Source organism: Hypoxylon fragiforme (genome assembly GCF_022984875.1).
Source record: "Hypoxylon fragiforme strain CBS 206.31 chromosome Unknown GGS25scaffold_1, whole genome shotgun sequence".
Lineage (NCBI taxonomy): Eukaryota > Fungi > Ascomycota > Sordariomycetes > Xylariales > Hypoxylaceae > Hypoxylon > Hypoxylon fragiforme.
In genome coordinates this window covers 7,555-27,900 of record NW_026054756.1, presented here as the reverse complement: position 1 = coordinate 27,900, position 20,346 = coordinate 7,555, and the positions used below count along the sequence as shown (strand labels likewise).

The window sequence follows — 20,346 nt, the reverse complement described above, 5'->3', positions numbered from 1 at the left end:
CACTCTTTCATCATTGCCGCACCGAATGTAGCTCTACCTAGGTACCCATTGATATATCACAAGCGCAACATTCCCCTAATCCAAAACAAATATCTCATCCCAACTTATTTAATACATACCACCAAAGACAAGAGGGGGGTGGCACACATGACCATCATTTAGTGTTGTTTCGTCCCCTTTTCTCTCTGGACCTTCTGTGGAGGTTTCTTCTAATCTTTCGTTCAGTTGCGCCAACCGCCTTTTGTACGTGTCCTGTGGGCTTTCAACGACTGGGGGTTCCGGCTGCCAATTGTACTGGTCTTGTTGTAATACGAACAACCAATACCGGTGCGTTGAGATGGCAACCGAAAGCATGTCGAACTGCTCTGCTAGATAGTCATTCCAAGCAAACCAGACAGTTGATCGCTGATCTAACCCTGACAGCGTGAACTGTAGTTGTATTCGTATCTCGGAAAGCCTTACAGCCAAACTTCTGGTCCAATCACCTACTATCAGGAGTTGGGCTTCCGGGTCCAACACTCCCTCGACATACTGTGGAGGATCTTGCTGTTGATATGAACATATGAACGGGTTTGACTGAAAATCGTATGGAGAGGCCATCGTGTCTATCTATTGAGAGTGAGGTTCCCTTGCAGCAGCTGCTGTATCTGAGTGTGTATAATCTCGAATTATGAGTAAGAATGAGGATTTGGATAATGAGAAGCCTGGGATAGTTCAACTTAGGTACAGAGCAACAAGAGCGCTGTAGTGTATGAGAGTAGTCATAAAACGTCTCTAACTATTATGCGTGGAGTCTGGAGATCTAAAAGCACTTATGAACAAGAGCGTCTCAGATGAGCAGATCCATTGTTCCATAACTAGCTGGGAGGTATATCACAACGTAGCTGTTTCGCTGTTGTGCACAGAACTATACCATTCAGTTCCTAGGTATGCAACTATTTGGCACATGAAGCGATGTGTTTGTGTGGTACTCCCTGGATATACACTTCATATGCTTTGGCATGTTGAATATATTGCAATTTTAGTCGATGAAGGGAGTAAGGCTAAACTTCTTAATACGTTCCAAGGTTGATAATACATGATGTCTAGACCATGTGAGGCATGAATGTTTTCATTTGGACAGTTGCCTATTAGGTGTCTGGTGCCTAGGTACCTACCTACGCAGCAGCCTACCAGACGTTCAACGGCACTACGTACCAAATCTAAGGTGCCTGTATGGATATGTAGTTGGACAAATTAATTTCTTATATTTGATCAGATAAATCACTTGGCATGATAACGCTGGCTTGTATACATTACCGCAATGGTCTTGTAAGAAGAATCAAACACCAGAGGCAATGCGAATTTTAGTTTGAAAGCACGAAATAACCTAGTAACATTTGGCTTTCGAAAAGGGGGAGGGGAATCAACATCCCCATCCAAAACCTGCCTGTCCTGAACTCCAAGACCATACATACATTTTGCCTTCGAACCCAATCCTGAAATGTATGCGATGCCATCGTTTCCAAAGATGCTCTTGAAACCAACCTATTATAAACCAAAATAAAAATGTTTGCCATGAACGCCCGTTACCTATTTATGCTTTTGCCAAACTAATTCCACGACTGAGTCAAGTTCTCCGATAGAAGCATTGCCAACCCGTAGATACAACTGTCTCAGATCACCATTCTCGGTCAGTTCTGCATCCCTCAGTTTGTAGCTCTTCTTCTTGTCTGTGGGGTATGGTTTTCTGAGTGGACCAATGCTGAAGTCGTAACCCCTACTGGCCCCGGCCCACGTGCCCTCCATTGACTGTAAATCGACCGATTCTACACCATCTTCATATATCGCAATGGAAAATCCATTTGAGAATACGGTGTCCGTACCAAATCGCCACCGCTGTAAGAAACAGTCTCCGCAAAAGACAGCGGCCTTTGCCATCTTTTCAACGGGCTCCCGGTACCAGCTCTTCCAGTGATGAAGGCTGAGAGGCTTCAGTCCGGCCTCAAAGAAACCGCTAACATCGTTGCCCATATCTTGTTGGTATAGTCCTTGAAGGATCGTGAGTTTCGCTTTCGAGTTGGTGTACACGCAGTCACGAATGATGATATCGCCTTCTTTACTAGTGGCTTCATCGATGCATTTGAGTACTTGTTCACCAAGCTTTCTGGCAAGTGGAGCCGAGAGGAAGGCGCCAGCACCCCCAAAAGCCATAAAGCCAAAATTTTGGACAGCAGCGAAATCTTCTGAGAGCGCACCAACGTAGGCATCGACTTCATGGTTTAACATGCTAAGACTGTCTGAGAGCGGTTTTAGGCTCGGAAAGAAAGTATCGTCGTCAAGAAGGCCGTACCATTGTGTTTGGGCAGAGCTGTGGTCGAGCATGTTAACTAAAACGGCAAAATGGTTCTGTGAAGTCGTAAATTTCTCATCTATAGGCTTTACCAAAGTGACATTTATGCCATTAGACTCAAAAAGGTGTTGTAGTTGTTCCATCTCTTTAGCTGATTTTCCTTTCGCGTCCGTAACAACAGCAACTAGCTTGGCCTCGGTGTGGGAAAGCCAGTGCGCGAAAGGGACGACGGATCGATTTAGACGACTATAGTCGGTAGCAACACCAAAGGTGAGATGTGGAAATGTTGCCTCGGCATGAGGCTTTGGTACGTGAAGTTGAATTGGTGCAGTGTGAGGAATTGTTGTATCGTCACAATTGTGGAGGTCAACTTGTATCCCATCGTTGAGGAGGGGCTGCGTGATGTTTGCGACATCGTCCCTGTCAATAGTATCGGAAAAGACGGGCTGTATGTAGCGTCGGACGTAGCGCACACGCCCGGCTAGCTTTAGATCGGTGCTGGCTCGCACTATAAATTCCAGGTCGGGACAACCTTTTGGGTTGGGTAGCAATGGTGGATTGCTTTCCTTGAGCCGGCCTCCTACGTCCGTGCTAATACTAAAGGGACCTGGCCGGGCTGATAGTTGAGATGACGGGTGAGTTAATATCTCCCCAGTCTCGGGCTTGTGGACTTGTTCTTCGACCTGAGTGGTGGGACTGGGCGTGAGAGCAGGTAGGTCTGGATCTGAAGCACCACCGATGAGGTCACTAACGACGACATCATTGACATTCGATGCTTCTTCTATGATATGTACGGTGGTCCCATCCTTGAAAGGGGCCACCTCCAAGTTTGATACCGAGTAGGTTGGTGGTATCCGATGATATAGGCGAAGGGTAGTGAAAGAGACGAGGAATAGAAGCACAACGCTGGCAAGGACAAAGATGCGGGGAACTTTTGACGAAAACATGAGAACCTGAAAAAGCCCTTTTTTCTATTGCGTATTCAGCATAGTTGTGAGAGAGGTAGAGATGAGTTAGAATGGTTCTTCTAGGTTCGATAAAGGTGAATGGCTCATGGGCGTTCAGAAGCGAAGTTGCCGGTATTAGGCGTATTGCGATTAGCTAAGTTTGAAGTGAAGACTCTCTACTAGGAAGGAACTCTAGGAAGGGAACTCAAGTTAAGACTTCAGTAACACAAGCAGGGTGAAACAGGGCAAATCAGGAGATCAATATATATAGGTATGTAGGTACTACAGCAGGTAGGTGATTTGATAGGTAAATACATGTACTTACATATGTAGGCGTGGTGGATATTTCGATGTAACTAGGTTAGAGTACATACACGAAACGAAACCACTTTGGTGGTCAGGTCTGAATACACATGCATATCCCAGTACATTGATGTTAGTAGTGTATCTACATGTACATATGAGATTCAATGTTTGTACTACATTGCTACTAGGTACCTAGTATCGTGCCTTCCTCTCTTCCTCTGTATAACTACATGTATCTTATTGGTACAGTACGTGTGACCACTGAGCCACTGACATCTTGTTTACTGGACTTGAATGTATGTAGTTATCAATCTGCAGGGGGTGGCAAGCGGGTCGGCAAGGACATGCAAAGAACATTAAAGTACAACATTGAAAATACTAGTGTATACTACTATTGGGTACTTGCTAAACGCATGTATGCATATAATATAAGTGAAACAAATGTAAACGACGACGATGATTTGAATACGTATATATGTACTTGTCCCGGTCAATCTTCAACAAGAAAGGATGACGCACTTTGACGCCCTCCTTCCGAGGGTGTACCTGAACTGGGTAGGATTTTCCTTTGCGGTGGGTTTAACAGCCGCCTAAGTACACATGTACATTTTATGTCCAATCAAATAGCTGGGAAAGGAGCTAACCTAGCAAATATCTCGAGCTACATATGTAGTGTCGGCGCTTTAATGTCGTTATTACTATGTATTTACAAGGGATAAAAGTCATCACCTACAAAGGTATGTACTTATACGTAGCTGACGACGTCTTAGTACTCACATTATTGTACCTTGAACATAGCGAAGGATTCAGTTGCGATATTTATAAAGTGCAAGCCATAATTGAGGATAAATAACTGAACAATACCTGCAAATGTAGTTGAACCCATTTTAAGACCTACTTCAATCTTCAATTGCCTACTATGTTGATAGTATGTAGTTGGTTACCAGTCATAAATGGACATATAGTCTGGCAGATATTATGAGGGTACCAAACTGACGTATCTCAGTATGACTGGCGACCATTGCCAACTGGCATTAGTGATATTCCAAGCCTAGAACCAAACATAACCACGCTACGAGAAAATTGTGATTCACTAAAACGCAGAGGGGCAAGAGTACGAATTCATTGTGAGACGCGTCATGTAGCCTTGCCGTCTTTCCGCAAAGCAGCATTGCTTTATCTAACAAATTCTACAAATTAGCCTGCATAATACGTAAACCATTAACTAAGACATTTGCCTTTTACATATACATGTATACATTGAAGGAGGTAACATGTTGGTATGTAGGTATGTATCCACTTCTTTGCACTATGTAGATACTAGGTATCTACATGTACATATGTATGTACGTGTAGTCGCACGCGGCAGAACGGCTGATTTTGATTGATCGGCAAGCCATACATATCATAGTACAATTAGAAGTAATACTTAGAGTACATAAGTGTAGTTTTATAAGCGAAATGGACAGTGGAAATAAAACGAATTCGAAAAGCAGGAGAAACAGTAACAACCCCTCCATGGCATGCCACGTGACAGGTTTCTAGTCTAGAATAAAGGCATGTGACTTCAAAGGGTATCACTTGCTCAGGCCCACGTGATTGTATAAATCATAATGACTTCAAAAATGGATATGTAGTCTCTAGGTATATATTTCGCGGACTGGTAAGAAGCAGATGAATATTGAATTTCTAAAAGAAAGTGTATGTGATATTTACCTAGGTACTTAATAGCTTTCATATGAGAAATCATCTACATATGCCACTAGGATAGTGAATATCGTATTGCTTCAAATGTGACTTAACCTCTAACTAGGTTAGTACAAGCTCAGTCTTCAAAATCTCCTTATATTCCTACGTAGGTTACATTGCACTACCTATCTTTACACAGATATTAACGGAAACCAGGAACCGCCTCTTGAAATGAGCTGAATCATGAGTTCTCACGGTTGCTGTTTGAAACATTGCTCAAAGTTTCGTATACAAATACAAGCCACTGTTGCATCATCCGTCGTTGCTCTCGCCGGCCTCCTATTCCCCACACCGTTCGTTGCTACTCCGTCCAGTCCTGATAAGGCGTTCCGCAGATATTGGAGATACAGGTTGGGATAATGAAAGGCAGATACATTAAGAACTGGTCGATGTTATGCTAGTGCTAGGGTATGTGGCAATCCCGTCCGAACCAAAGAAGGTATGAACAATATGAGTGTATTATAAACAGACAACAAATGTCAACAGTCAGATGGACATTTTTATGCAGCTACTCATCTATAATTTATATCTGGGGTACCTACGGAGTAATCCGATTGCGAATGAGGTTTTACTTATCGTATTGAAGTCTTCTCCACATGATAGTCTTTCCTGGGCCCTCTATTGCTTAGACAATAAGACGGTAAAGATTAGGTACGTTTTCAGGCTTTATAGATAAAGAGTCGTATTTAAATTGTAAAAAGTTCCATTTGACCTAAATTTCATCTGGGAGTGCATGACAGATAACTTGCGAGCATCAGTCTCTGGCTGAATTCCTCAGGCGGCTACCCTCTTCATAGGTTAGGTTTAACTCTGCAAGTTACACCAACGGGTGAGCTGCTGTCTGCTGCAACTCGTCACGCCGGAGAGGAGGATGCCATAATTAAACTATTGAAGGAAGCATCACCCCTGCCCCCCGTGTCAATTTCGTGATTATAGGGCTGAAAATCACGGATCCTCCAACTTGCCTGAGGTCATAGTTTGTGGCTTGATTCCTCTTCCATGCCGCGGACTGTGGCATACTAAAACTGTAACGGATAACCTCTTCTGACGAGCGACGGGAGGAAAGGTATATCACGAGCAAAATCCAGGAGAAACTCGAGGGAACATATCATGCGAGGATCAATGAGATATGGATAAGAGATATAAAGAGGGGATGTCGTATCCTAATACTTCGTGAATACAGGGGCGTCAATACCTAAGTATGTTCAAGTCTAGATGGTACTGGTCTTAGTATGCTAGTCTATCGAGGCAATGAATTGTCAAGTAGACAAATAGCTGAAACGAACCTCTAGTTACCCCGGATATGCCTAGCATCTGGGTGTGGGGTATGGGGAGAAGTGGGTATTTGACACCCTAAAGCAGTATAAGCAGTGATGAGATGAGGAGTATTGCGGTCGTCTACCCCACGTTCTTACCCGGCAGATTGCCAACCACCAATAATAAATCCGGTGGATAAATGCCGACTAGGTATATTTGAGCTGAGTAATGACTAGCGGATTATTTGACCGAGGGTCATCAGTAGGAGTCGGAGCATTAATAACAACTCCCCCCTTTCCAACGAGCCTTAAGGGCTGAGACAAATACGGTGAATTATTTCATGGTCTCATTCCAAGCCCGTCATATTAGGCGTATCCTTTGCCCCCATACAGACTTGTCTCGTTGCTTGAAAAGTGTGTGGACATTTTGCTTGGCCAAGTATGTTGTTTGACCAGCTTTTAGCTGGCCTGAAGGCGGGGGACAAGAGCAATATATTGAGCCAGGTCTCGGTGTCGCACTTGGTTACTTCTATCCTGCTCATTGCCTCCGTCACACTGATAATCGATTATACTTATATGTTATGGTTGCGATCTAAGCTGGTAAGTTTCTTTGAGGAATAAAACTCACCTTAGTAATAAACTAAGACGAACAAACCTTAGCCACCTGGTCCCTTCCCTCGACCTATTGTAGGAAACACATTTATGCTCCCAGAAAAAAAACCATGGATCTGGTTCGAGGAGCTCTCTAAGAAGTACAATTCACCGCTTATCACGATATGGGTTGGACGGTAAGAAAAAAGAGCCCGCCTGCTAGAAGGCAAATCGTCCACTAACTTACTGCTAGAAACCCCACTATATGGGTCAACGATGCCTGGACGGCCTCGGAACTTTTCGACAAGCGTGCTGGGATTTACTCGTCGCGGCCTCGTATGCTCGTCTTCGCGGAGCTGGGTGCAGGTCAGGATAATCTGGTGAATATGTATACGGCGACTCCCGAACAGCGTGACCGGTGGCGTGTCCACCGTAAACTCATGCACCAAGGTGTCGGCATACAGTCTGTCCGACGGTATAGGGATTTCCAGAATAATGAGAGTCGTGTCGTCGCATATGACTTGCTTCAGGCTCCGAATGATTATGTCAAGCATTTTGAACGGTACGCTACGAGCGTTGTCTCCATAGTTGCTTTTGGGCGGCGCGTGGAGAGCTGGGACGATCCCATTATTACCGAGGTTATCGCAGTAATGCATTTGGCCGCCGACTTGAATGTTCCGGGCAAAAAGTTCCCGATGCTCATGGAGACGTTTCCCTTTCTTGCAAAATTCCCTAACGAGATTGCTCCCTGGAAGTACGGCCTAGGAAAAAAGAGCACATTCCACTTCTTCTATGCTCTTGCCGACGAAGCTGCTAAGAAGGAGGGCCACAAGGATTCATTTGTGAACCACTTGCTTTCCGAAGGTCCAAAATACAACCTAACCGAAGCCGAAATTTCTTCATTAACCGGAAATCTGTTTGGTGCCGGCTCTGATACAAGCAGTAGCACCTTGATCACGTTCGTTCTAGCCTGCTGTGCCTTTCCAGAAGCTCTAGTGCCGGCATGGGAAGAGTTGGATCGTGTGGTTGGTGCACATAGGAGTCCAGATTGGGATGACGAGGAGAATTTGCCATATATCAAAGCATTTGTGAAGGAGGTACTGCGATGGCGCTCCGTAGCCATCATCGGGGGTCAGCCGCACGCACCTACGCAGGACGATTATTACAAGGGATGGCTAATCCCAAAGGGTACATGGGTCCAGGGAAATGTTTGGGCCATCCACCATCACGAGCGCGAGTTCCCCGATCCCGATCGATTCAACCCGAATCGATTTCTTCCTGGTCATCCCGATAGCCGACCGTTCCCAGGTGAGAGAGGATATATGACATTTGGGTGGGGTCGTAGAGTCTGTTCTGGTCAGGCACTTGCTGAACAGGGTACGTGGATTACCGTAGCTAGGTTGCTATGGGGATTTAATATCCAGAAGAAGAAGCGGGTAGATGGCAGCGTCGTCGATGTGGACATCTTCAATTATACGTATGTGAACCTCGGCGTGAAATCGATACAACTTGCGCGGTTTAATAACATGGGTACATATAGGAACGGGCTCAATATGCGACCTCAGCCATTCGAATGTAGCATTACGCCACGAAGTAAGGAGATCCGGCAAACGATCGAGCGGGAGGGTAAGCAGGCACTGGAAGAATTAGAGGAATACCGTGGGGAGACTAAATATCGGATGTCAAGCTTTTATTCCAGGAACGATCACGCGATGAATTTGTACGGAGATGGTAAGAAAGCTTGATAGAATATGTAGGTAACCTAGATATGTATGGACACACAGTATCTCGCAGCTTCAAGTTAGTTACCTTTTTCACTTAGGCAAGTATCGATGTACATACCTAAAGTAGGATTAGTACCTAGGTAACACCTAGTATGGCCAATTATGAAATTTTGAATGGTTTCCAGAGCAACGTTGAATGTGAATTATGAGAACATGAAAGTGTAAAAGTTGAAATTATTTGAAAATAAATGTATCCATGGACATTGATATAGAGTACTATGTAAATACAACTAACAGGTAAAAATGTTAGTACTACTGTACCAGTGACTACCTAGTTATTTACATAAGACAATCAGCCTCGTGTGGCGCACCAATTCTCTGAATAATCAATGATGCAACCTGGAAGTTTCAAGTTACGGGCTACTAGTACATAGTTACCCTATCCTAGGTAGGTAGTAAACACTACTAGGTAATTAAACGAAACATTAAATCTCCCAACTCCTGTTTATCATTCATAAATCGTAGAGTATCATAGTGTTCGACAACTATTACACGCAGACAACATGCAGATAACGGATTTCGAAGCCCAAGAAGAGTCTGGACACGTTGACCTGCTTGTCCTTGGAGCGGGTTGGACCTCAACGTACCTCCTACCCCTCCTGAAGTCTGAGGGCGTCAAGTATGCAGCCACAACGACAGATGGCAGAAACGGCACAATTCCCTTTCGATTTGATGCCGAGTCTAGCGACCCAGCACCTTTCAAGGCTTTACCGAGAGCTGGAATGATATTAATTACGTTTCCACTTAAGGGCCAGGGACAAGCCACGCATTTAGTACATTTGTACGATTCTACGCACGGGAGATCAGAGCATGGCAAGACTCGCTATGTGCAACTAGGCGCCACTAGCATATGGACAGCACCATCATGGCAAGATGAGTCATCACCTTACGAGAGCACAAATCTCCGCGCGATTGCGGAAGATGAACTCATGAGGTGCGCGCAAGGCGCTATACTAAATCTCGCTGGACTATACGGAGGTGTGCGGCAGCCACGAGACTGGGTGGACCGGGTCGTGAAGTCGAAATCCGATCTGAAGAAGAAGGGTGCGCTGCATGTAGTTCACGGCGACGATGTTGCCAGAGCAATACTTGCTCTACATAGGAACTTCACACCCGGAAAGCGCTGGATTGTGACCGACTTGCATGTCTACGATTGGTGGGACTTGACAGAGGATTGGGCAAACCAGACGCTAAGGGAAGTGGGCACTAACGATGGACATACTGATACCCCAGTAGCTAAGGTTGAGAGGCAGAAGGAGCTGCTGGCATGGGTAGGCGAACTCATGATTGAAGAGGGCGTGCGAGCCCTGCCTAGGGACGCAGCTTCATTAGGTAGGGTTCTCGATGGCAGGGGATTCTGGCAGAAGATGGGCATCTGGCCGGCCCAAGGACGAATTCGATGAATTACGAGCTCCTTCAAATGATTCACTCGCCGGAGGTTCCATATCGCAAGGTTAGCTGTTTATGCCTTCATTAATCTAAACTACTAGTCTAAGCTATGGATGCGTTTATAAATCTATCACAAAGGTGGCGCTGTTGTGATCACCCTAATTTAGCGACTCCTCCTTATGGATCTCTATGGATGGCGGCGCACCGACAAGGGTCTTGCAATGCGCATAAATGACGAATTGGCCAGCGACCAGACCGCACGTCATCACGATACGTGGACCTAAGCCCGTCAACAGCAGTCTCCTAGGACCAAACTCCCGCGCAAGAGAAAACATTCTACTCGATGTGCTTTGCTTTGGGTCTCCTGCTCCCTTGTTTATTGCTGACAAGAGGGTATCAGCCGGATGGGAAAGGACTGCAGCAGCTACGCCGGCAATGACACCAGAACCCAACTCCACACCAGTGGATTGCAGTGGTGTTAGTTTTGCCTTCCTCTCGGGACCCATGTAGCGATATATAACTTCGACAGCAGCTTCGTGTACAGAAAATTGTCCCACCGCGTACGGCACCTGCTTGAAGAGCAGGGGCACGAAACCTGAGTAGAATCCCCGTAAACCCTCTTCCCTAGCGAGACGCATGAAACCTGTCGATAGACCCGAGGCGAACCCGCGCTGAGAGACTAAGCGAATGCGCGTTGCCTCGAGTGGGCACAAAGCAATGTCGGCGAAGAATTCTGCCGTGGCACTAGCGCCTAGGTAGATGGCCGTACGACGTTGTGTAGCCTTTTCCTGGGAGCCCGTGAAGTCAATGAATTTCTTCTTGAAGAATTCGTATCCAGCAAATTTGCCACCGCCTTGGACGAGGTATCCAACGGCTGTAGGGCCGAACCCGGTTAGCAGAGCTGAGGCGCCTTCTTTGGATACTATTCGCCGAGCAGCGCGGACCATGTTAAGGCCCTTTAACGAGTCGTCTACCTGGATCCGGGTCTTAACGACATCGATAGGAGTTGCACCCTACGGGCTAGTTAGCTAATGACGGTTTGAACTCATTAATCGCCATACACCGTGAGTTAAGGTCGCTGCAAGAGCGCCACTAGCGAAGAACTTGACATAATCACCCGGACCAAAGGTCGGCGTTCTATTCGGAGAGCTCATTCTAGTGGTTTATATGAGAGATGTTTATGGGGAAGGAAGTTGTAACAAGGATACAATATATAATATTGCCTGCATGTACATAGGTATGTATGTACATAGATATAGCTTTGAAGTGTTGAAATATGTCTACATAGAATGTAAGGGGGGGGGGTTCTCACAGTGTTCCTTGACGTCATCATGTCTTATTGCCCTCTTACCAAGCCAGGCACTTACTAAGAACCCATACATGATACTAAGTGTCTGATTAATGCATAAATACCTACCTACATGGTAGTAACTAATTATGAAGATTCCAAGGTTTACAATATGAGTAATTATCGCTACCCACATACCTTTGTACCTATAGGTAGTGTTTATCGTAAACGTAGAATGGACCAACTACTTACGACGCGAATACGGAAAAGCCTACTCTAGGTATTGTCCATACCTAGGTAGGTGCAGGAATCCATGTAATTACATATATCCTCTCCCTTTAATAACAGGAATTATGCCCATAGAGCTTCCGGTGCTCACCGTTGCCAACGCAGCTGCGTGGTCAACTTGGTTAACCCGTAGCAGCAGCACTTCCAAGGGTGTCTGGCTTACGCTCTCAAAGAAGGGCGCAACATTTCCTACCTCAATAACGTATGCCCAAGCACTCGACGAAGCATTGTGCCATGGATGGATTGATGGACAAGCACGCAAGGGTAAAGACGAATACGCGGACGTGTCGTATACACAGCGATTTACGCCTCGGAGAGCAAAGAGCTCTTGGTCGCGACGAAATGTCGAACACGTCGCGCGACTTGATATTGAGGGGCGTATGAAGGATGCGGGGTATCGCGCCGTTGAAACTGCAAAACAAGACGGACGATGGGACGCGGCATATGCAGGACAGGCGACAGCAGAACTCCCACCTGCGTTTCTCGCCGCAGTTAAGGCATCGCCTGCTGCACAAGCCACCTATAATACAATGACACGGCAAAATCGCTTCATTATTTATTACCGCCTGAATGCGCTGAAGACTGAGACTGGGCGTGAGATAAGGATAGCTGCGTTCGTTGAAATGCTGGCGCGCGGCGAGACACCGTATCCTCAAAAGAAATCAATACAAACCTTGAGTGCAGCTAGCTCGAGCTCGACTAAACGAAGAAAGTTACATACTACTTACTAGTAGTATCTACCTAGTAGTACCCCCATAGCTCATCAGACAGCATGAGTTGTCGCAATAAGAACATCTGGGCACTTGTGCCAGTGTACAAATGAATGATGTCTACATTTATTTCGTTAGACTTGTATGGAACTCACTGCGACTTCATATTAAACATTAGGGTCAAGACTGCCCAGGTGTACTGCCATCTACCACCGTTACATCTGATGCGCATCCCCTTTTTATCCCTCCGATGACCCCACCCCATCTCCCATCATTACACGAATTACTAGGTATTCATTGCAACATTTGCTGCAAAGCATTGATCCGATAGCTCTCACTTCGCTCCATCAAATCTGTGTGGCTGCCCTTGTCTATGATCTTACCACCCTCGACCATCAAGATGACATCAGCTTTCTGCACGGTATGTAGTCGGTGTGTTATGGCAATGATTGTGATCTTCCGCGCAATCCTTTCCAGACCAAGCTGTACCGCTCGCTCGCTTTCAGCATCCAGTGCGCTGGTGCTCTCATCTAACAGCAAGAGACTCGGATTTCGCACGAGCGCACGGGCAATGGCCAGCCGCTGACGTTGACCTCCGGACAGTCTAGAACCGTTTGATCCACACTCTGTCTCATAGCCCTGTGGGAGGGCGACAATGGTGTCATGAATATTAGCCATGCGGCAGGCTTCCTCAATTTCCACGTCGCTAGCATCGTAACCAGGACGAGCACCCAGGCCTACGTTGAATTTGATGGTACCGTTGAATAATGCATTGTCCTGTGGGACAACTGCAATATCATGACGGAATTCGGTATTTTTACGCGTGGATATATCAAGGCCGTTGAACTTTATTGAGCCAGTCGAAGGCAAGTACATCTGTTGAATGAGGCCCATGATTGTAGATTTTCCAGCCCCTGAAGGACCGACGAGCCCAACAAATTGGCCGGGCTTTATTTCGAAGGAAACCCCTTGAAGGATTTGCTGTGCTGGTCGAGATGGATACGCGAAACAAACGTCACGAAATGCTACACTCCCTCCAATAGCAGACGGCAAATCGGCTCTTGGGTTATTGCTTTCTGCCATAGCCTCGATATCACGTTTCTTTTCATTTTCCGAGTTACTGCCGTCTAAATCTAGACGCTCGGGGCCTTTAGAATTTCCTTCCTTTTCCCCCAACTCGATGAGACTTAGCGTCCTAGAAGCAGCATTTTTGGCACGAGAGAACTCTGGCATGAGCATGTACATGTTCCCGAGCAGATTAGAGCTGACGAGCATCGACACAGACACAATGTAGAACTGTGTTTGGGTGTATTCACCGCGCATGATGAGTTGTGAGCCCCACCAATATGACAGGGCATATATGAAGAAGCCGGTGCTGATGGAAATTGACATATAGATGCAAGTGTGCTGGCCTTCCTTTATCATGTCCGTTCTCGGACCTTTTAAGGCCCCTCGATATCGATTTAGGACTTCGTCCTCGAGTGAGAGGCCCGCAACGGTTTTGATCTGATTAACAGCTTCTACGGTGATTCCAACTGCCTTGACAAACGCCTTGTGATTCCGCTCTTGGTATCTGGAAGTAGCCCGAGCCTGGAGGATACCTGCGGTTAAAAGTATAGGGACCATAGCTAGGCAAACAAGGGCAATCTTCCAAGCAAAAATATGAGAAACGATGATGGCGACGAAGAAATTGATCATTATAGAAAATGTCGTGGCGATGATGCTCCCGCTGAATGCCGCCAATGCTGCACCATCCTTGGTGATCACGCTGAGTAGTGCGGTTGGAGTCCGGTCGCCAGAGCTATGCCACTCAACGCTTTGTGCCATCAAGGTCCGGAAACTCAGCACTCGGATCCGGTAGACTAGGTTTTCCGATATGCGTCCAAATGAGGACCAACTGCTTACATTGGCAAATAATTCGACGATGGCCAACATGAAGATAAGTCCACCGAAGAAGCGACCGAGATGTAGGATTTCGGAGACGGTACTTCCGCAGCCGCTGAGACCGCTCACGGTATTTCCGAAGATCAGAGCCATTGCGGTGAACGTGGCCCCAACGAGGATAGAAGCTGGTATAGCAAGAGCCAGCCACTTACAATCAGGCCTGATGATTTTACTCATACCGGCTAGGATAAAACCAAAAGACATCGGCTTATCAAATCCTTTAGGTGGTGTTATGTTAGGGGCGGTGCGTGGATTGTCTTCTGTCGGGCTGGCTTTCTCAGTTGGGATATCCTTGGCCGTACTTGATGCGATGGTGTCACTCAAGGACTCTAGTTCTGCGATATTCGGTTGCGATACATCCGATGTCCTCCGCACCGAACTGTCTAAGCCCTGGAGAAAAGCTAGACGAGCGAAAGCTCCATCTCGGTCTAGAAGTTCTTGATATGTCCCTTGTTCCACTACTCTGCCATCTTGCATGACAATGATATTGTCTACATGCTTGACGGTAGAAAGCCGGTGAGCAATCGAGATGACGGTTCTGTTGACAGCCACACGGTCAACGGCTGCTTGTATCCTTTTCTCGGTAGCCGAGTCTAGCGACGCCGTAGCTTCATCAAGGACCAGAATCTTAGGATCGCGAATAAGTGCTCTAGCTAGGGCAATACGTTGCCGCTGCCCCCCACTGACCAGCTTTCCACGATCGCCAACTTGTGTACCATACCCCCGCTCGAGATTTTCCACGAAGGAAAGATCAGCTAAATCGCCCGCTTTCTGGACTAGAGCTGCTACTTCCGCAACGACACCACCCTCGCGTGCCGCTTCGTTTAGAACGTCTTCGTTATTGCTGTCGACAAAGTGCTGTAACTCAGGGCCGACGATCCATGACTTCAGATGTGCATGGTCTGGCCGAGGAGAGTTCACAAGACCAAGAGCTATGTTTTCGAAGATGGAGCGATCAAACAACTCAGATTCCTGCTGCACCAAGCTTACAAACCCCCTCAAATTGCTAACTTTGAGTGTCTGGATATTCGTGCTGTCAAATACTACTGTGCCACTGCTAGGGTCGTATAGCCGGTTCAACAAAGCTGCCACAGTGGACTTTCCACTGCCAGATTGGCCAACGATGGCGGTGTGTTTTCCAGCCTCAAAAGTCATACTCACCTCCTGTAGAGCTGACTGCTCTAGTCGGGACGAGTAACAGAAGGAGACAGCACATAATTCGATGCGCCCAGGAGTATCCCATGGCAGCTTGAGCCCAGAGTCTGATATTCCATCGATAGATGATGTATGGTCCATGTCCTCTCTTAGTCGCTCATATGCCGACGATGCGGCCCCAAAAATAGGGAAAAAGGGAGCAAGTCCGCCCATGATGATACAAGCTGTACAGTCATACAAATTAGTGTCGTTGCACTTTTTTGTTACGAGAAGTTCTTAAATCAACTTGAAATATTGGGCCACTAACCATCAACAACCAAAAATACAACTGTATATACTTGACCAAACGTCGCGTTACCCTTGCCGTTAAGTGAGTCAGCAATCATTCGGCTTCCCTGCCAGTACGCGAGAGCATTCGAGCTATAAGAGATGAAATATAGCAAGCCCGCCTGTGAGCCTGCTATGAGGGCCTTCTTGATACCAAATTTGCGTGCCAGCTCAATATGTTTTGAAAATTTAGATTCGAGTCTCGGTCCAGCATCGAACGCCTGTACGACAGTAATGTGCGAGAGGGCCTCAGACGCAATGGAACCACCGGCAGCAAATGACTCGGCGGATTTTTCAGCGAATTTCTTGAAGAAGTAGCTACCACACACGGTCATGAAGAGGAAAGCGGGGACGAGCGAGATCAGGATTGCAGCCAAGACAGGTTGTTTGATGAAGGCAACAATGAAAGCAGTGATGAAGAAGCTGCACTGGCCAATGAGGCGACTGACTTTCTCGCTCGTACCTGTCTGGATTGCGGTGAATTCATCATCTAATCTAGCACTGATTTCACCAGCATGCCTATTATCGAAGAAGCTGGGTTCTTGATGGAGCAGGTGTCGGAAATACCGGTCCCTTAACCTGTGCATTAATCTCTGGGACTGGATATTCCAACACACGCTGTGGCAATAAATAAGGACGAATTGCGCCGCGGCGATGCCCACAAGTTTCGTCAGGATCATGGAAATATCACTTTGAAGTTCAAAGGCATCCCCATGTGATTCCACATTGCAAGTGGCCGCGTTGAGGTTGTCGACCAGCTGACCGAACAGGATAGCTATGAGCGGATACGGAATGCCGGCCCCAACTGCCGTAACGAAGCCAACGGACATGAGGCCGATATCACTCCATGTCGGATCCGTACAAAGAAGAAGCTGCAGGAAGGTAAGGAGACTTCGCCATGCCTGTTCACGAATAATCAGAGAGACATAGATTAAGACTTGGAGACTTTAAGTTACTTGCCGTCTTCTTCTTTGTGGGCTCATTGGCCTGGCTCGATACACCTGCTGAAGCCATACTCGTAAGTCAACCTGTTGTGTCTGTCTACCAAGTTAATGGTCTCCTGTATTAGTAGCCAATGATGCAAAAATCACATTTAAGAGAGTTTTTCCATGACTAAAGCTCGCCGAGGTCTTAAAAACGAGAGAAGAAGAAAGAAAAATCGGCACAGCAATAAATTATCCAATATTTCTTGGCCTTTTCTGGGTATATACATATGTCTTCTATTGGATGTAAATCCTTCGGATCTGATACGAAGACAACGCGGATCTGATAACTCTTTAAAGTGGATACATCCTCTGGTTAGGTGGTCGGACGATCCCCTTTTACGTAACTCCCCAATTTTAAGGCGACTAGGATTTGATCTGATAAAAAAGAGCATGGGCATTACTGCGGGAAGATTTTATTCTTCGTCTAGAATACTATGTACGCCGTAATAGCGGGTACCAAGTAACAGTAACTATACTCGAGTCTCGTCCAACTTATCCATGCATGATATGTATAAGGTAGGTATGTAGGTGCACGGGTCCCTAGCCAAAATATATATGTATATTCATATTTACCTAAGGTATCTTACCCCTGAATATACGCTCTTCTGGACGCCTCTCACGTATATAGACCTCGTCTGGCCCAGCTCAGCTGGCCAGCTTCTAACCAAGGTAGTCGCACTGGGTAACCTAGGTACGGATTTTGGTATCAGTGGTTGAATCGGACTTGTGGTTCTTATATGACGTGTAGTCAGCCATAGCTCTGGTCTTCGTTTTATTCGGGTCAAATTTGGGGAGCAGGGGTTCATCTAAAAGTTCGTGGAGAGGACGATGCCAAGGCAAGACGTTTTTAGGGGCCCCAAAATGGGAAGAAAGGATCTGGCTAAGACTCGTGGCGCGGTCCTACTATGGATACCATCTGTGTCCACCTAGCATTATAATGGGTTCGTGTCTGAAACTACTTATAAATGCTTCTCCAAGGAATCAAAATGTTCTCACCATGTAAGCTTTGGTCAAGAAATGTGACAAGATGTGAAATAGTCTCCAAACAGCTCGTAGGGTGAATAATTACTAAATCTATACTTTCCCAGATCGGTAATGAAGACATAGAACCTTCCGAGTCCATCCAGAAACTGTGACCTTAACCTTTTACCTGAAACCATAGTCGCCCATTCGCCAAACGTTTATTGTCAGTGTCCACATCTAGCGCCTCTCGAAACCTATGGTCTAATTCAACTAATATCGAGATGGATGTGGCCATGATCAAGCCCATGTGCTAAGAATCCGGTGGCATTGAACACTCTCCGCTCCTCCAGGAACTGTTTCAAAGAGTTGTAGTCATGGCATTCCCGCAAGAAGCCGCTGCCAAGAAATCCATTTGGGTCAGAAACATTAACAGTGGGCTCGATTGTCGTATCTGACGAGCATGTCAGGCCTTGCTGGAGATAGTCAAAGCAGTGGGAGACGTGTAGTGTACGATTTTTGCCGAAGTCGAACTCCTGGAGGTCCTGTGACCGAGAATAGAAGCTACGTCGTATAATGTATAGACAGTGTAACTGGTGGATGACTGTCGGTATAGAGACGTGCGGCGCTATATGATCATCTTGAAAGTATCCTAGACCGTCTACTTACTTGTCAGAGGAATTTGACTTTTGATCCATATGGATATTAATGAAGGGAATTGGTGTTTGGTGGCCACTGCAACTCACTTGGTACCAATGCATCCCAGACTGGTTCGGACGGGGACGTTGTCCCTGATTCCTCACCCTGTGGAGGTTCTCGGGAAAATGGTGAAGAGTAGACAAAATTACGTAGAATGATTGGAAGTTGTATATGGGATGCTCCATGTTTAGATGAATGGCCATTTCTGTTATGCAAGATGCTCGCCACAAGAAGGACTCCAGTGGTAAATCCAACCACAGCGGAGATAACAGCCCATGAAACAATTAAAAACTTTTGAGGGTAAACCAGTGTCGTTGGCTTCGGTGTTCGAGGTATTGGTGTTTCGCTAGCGGATTCATTGAAATCATCCTCTACTTTATTAAAGAGTGGCTGATAAGCGTCTTTCTTGAAAATATCCCTGAAAAACATCATATAGGATTTTAATGCTTTCAAGAACCATAAGATAGTGCTACTCGTAATTGTTTGTCCAATATGCTCCTATTCCTATACAAAAGGCTCATACAAAAAGTAGTTCAAGTAGTATGTCTAAGAAGAGTGGAAATTCGAGTCATGAGAAAGCTCCCACCACCCCACCACAAGCACGCAGCCTCGCCCTCACATCGATAATACAACCTATATGACCTGTTTAAATCCCTGCATGGAAGCACGCCGCAGGTAGATGGAATGTGGTAAGAGGCTTGTACTCCACGGCGAGTCTGCATATGCAGTCACTCCACAACACTACTATCACTGATCGCATTACTTGGATACTAACATCAGAAGGACACGAGCTCTACTTGATAAGTCCCATAGAAGGGTACAATGGGCTAATAGGTTTTGAGCTGAGGTTCTATTGAGCTAATAATTCCTTTTTAGTCTACAATTGTAGTCTTTAGGGCTCCTTTATCCCCTCAACCCTTACGTTACTTTATATATATATATATATATATGTTGTTTTACATAATTTGGTATGCATTTGATTTACGCCGATGCCGTTATATTCGGCCTAACCTAGAGGCATATGTACGTTAACTTCATTGCTATCCCGCATCCCATCAGCGTTACGTTCCATTACCCTTACTGTACGTCCTGCTACTTGCCAATACTGATGGGCAGCCTTCACCTATGACGGGAAGCTGCAAAGTAAGGCCGAATATCCAGTTGTATTACTTCTGGATCCAAATTGAACCTGTAGGTCTTAATGTGAGCGGCAAAAAAGGGTTTAGACTCTTCGATTACCACCTAGGTATGTAGGTGGCAGCCAATAAGAACTAGTAGGAAAAGCCCACACCACACTTGCGACACCAACACGAAATGCATTTCCAAGCATCTCCGTAAGGAAACGCACTCCGATGTTGGTGATGATGGATTACGCCATACCAACGTATTCTCCATCAGGTACTCCCGGGATCAGGCATCCTCAATGGCTTTCTGATACTCCACGGAGAAGATACAAGCCGGCAGCCTCAGCTTTGGCCAGAGCCCCCTTTCACCGGTAATACGGCAATGAGGTAACATAGTAGAAACACCAACTACCTCGAGAGGCCTTTTCTCTTGGAGGGGTTAAATTTTGGATAAATGTAACAAGTTCCGCTGGCTAGTAACTCACCCATCTATATCTCTTTCATGATCATC

The 20,346-nt window shown here is 46.1% G+C and overlaps 7 protein-coding genes across 7 annotated transcripts; 3 read left to right on the top strand and 4 right to left on the bottom strand.

Moving 5' to 3' along the window:
• Positions 1–1,330: 1,330 nt before the first annotated feature.
• On the bottom strand, positions 1,331–3,688 carry GGS25DRAFT_467289 (glycosyltransferase family 31 protein). The gene has a single exon (XM_049258983.1). The coding sequence runs from the start codon at positions 3,277–3,279 to the stop codon at positions 1,573–1,575; it is 1,707 nt and encodes a 568-aa protein (XP_049120803.1). The 5' UTR covers positions 3,280–3,688; the 3' UTR covers positions 1,331–1,572.
• Positions 3,689–6,591: 2,903 nt separating this feature from the next.
• GGS25DRAFT_355 (cytochrome P450) lies at positions 6,592–8,963 on the top strand. The gene is made up of 4 exons (XM_049258077.1): positions 6,592–7,190; positions 7,251–7,378; positions 7,435–8,658; positions 8,722–8,963. The coding sequence occupies exons 1-4, from the start codon at positions 7,032–7,034 to the stop codon at positions 8,924–8,926; spliced, it is 1,716 nt and encodes a 571-aa protein (XP_049120802.1). The 5' UTR covers positions 6,592–7,031; the 3' UTR covers positions 8,927–8,963.
• A 375-nt stretch (positions 8,964–9,338) lies between these two features.
• On the top strand, positions 9,339–10,573 carry GGS25DRAFT_300 (uncharacterized protein). Its single transcript, XM_049257645.1, has one exon. It carries the CDS (start codon positions 9,469–9,471, stop codon positions 10,366–10,368), a length of 900 nt encoding a protein of 299 aa, XP_049120801.1. The 5' UTR covers positions 9,339–9,468; the 3' UTR covers positions 10,369–10,573.
• GGS25DRAFT_247 (mitochondrial phosphate carrier protein) lies at positions 10,441–11,688 on the bottom strand. Its single transcript, XM_049257169.1, has 2 exons — positions 11,416–11,688; positions 10,441–11,367 (listed from the first exon to the last, which is right to left on the bottom strand). The coding sequence occupies exons 1-2, from the start codon at positions 11,506–11,508 to the stop codon at positions 10,513–10,515; spliced, it is 948 nt and encodes a 315-aa protein (XP_049120800.1). The 5' UTR covers positions 11,509–11,688; the 3' UTR covers positions 10,441–10,512.
• Position 11,689: 1 nt separating this feature from the next.
• GGS25DRAFT_246 (bacteriocin-protection, YdeI or OmpD-associated-domain-containing protein) lies at positions 11,690–12,797 on the top strand. Its single transcript, XM_049257161.1, has one exon. It carries the CDS (start codon positions 11,996–11,998, stop codon positions 12,659–12,661), a length of 666 nt encoding a protein of 221 aa, XP_049120799.1. The 5' UTR covers positions 11,690–11,995; the 3' UTR covers positions 12,662–12,797.
• Positions 12,798–17,278, bottom strand: GGS25DRAFT_294 (leptomycin B resistance protein pmd1). Its single transcript, XM_049257590.1, has 3 exons — positions 17,027–17,278; positions 16,047–16,968; positions 12,798–15,963 (listed from the first exon to the last, which is right to left on the bottom strand). The coding sequence occupies exons 1-3, from the start codon at positions 17,078–17,080 to the stop codon at positions 12,935–12,937; spliced, it is 4,005 nt and encodes a 1,334-aa protein (XP_049120798.1). The 5' UTR covers positions 17,081–17,278; the 3' UTR covers positions 12,798–12,934.
• A 363-nt stretch (positions 17,279–17,641) lies between these two features.
• GGS25DRAFT_467247 (uncharacterized protein) lies at positions 17,642–19,633 on the bottom strand. Its single transcript, XM_049258982.1, has 2 exons — positions 18,759–19,633; positions 17,642–18,673 (listed from the first exon to the last, which is right to left on the bottom strand). Exons 1-2 carry the CDS (start codon positions 19,141–19,143, stop codon positions 18,282–18,284), a joined length of 777 nt encoding a protein of 258 aa, XP_049120797.1. The 5' UTR covers positions 19,144–19,633; the 3' UTR covers positions 17,642–18,281.
• Between the last annotated feature and the right edge of the window lie 713 nt (positions 19,634–20,346).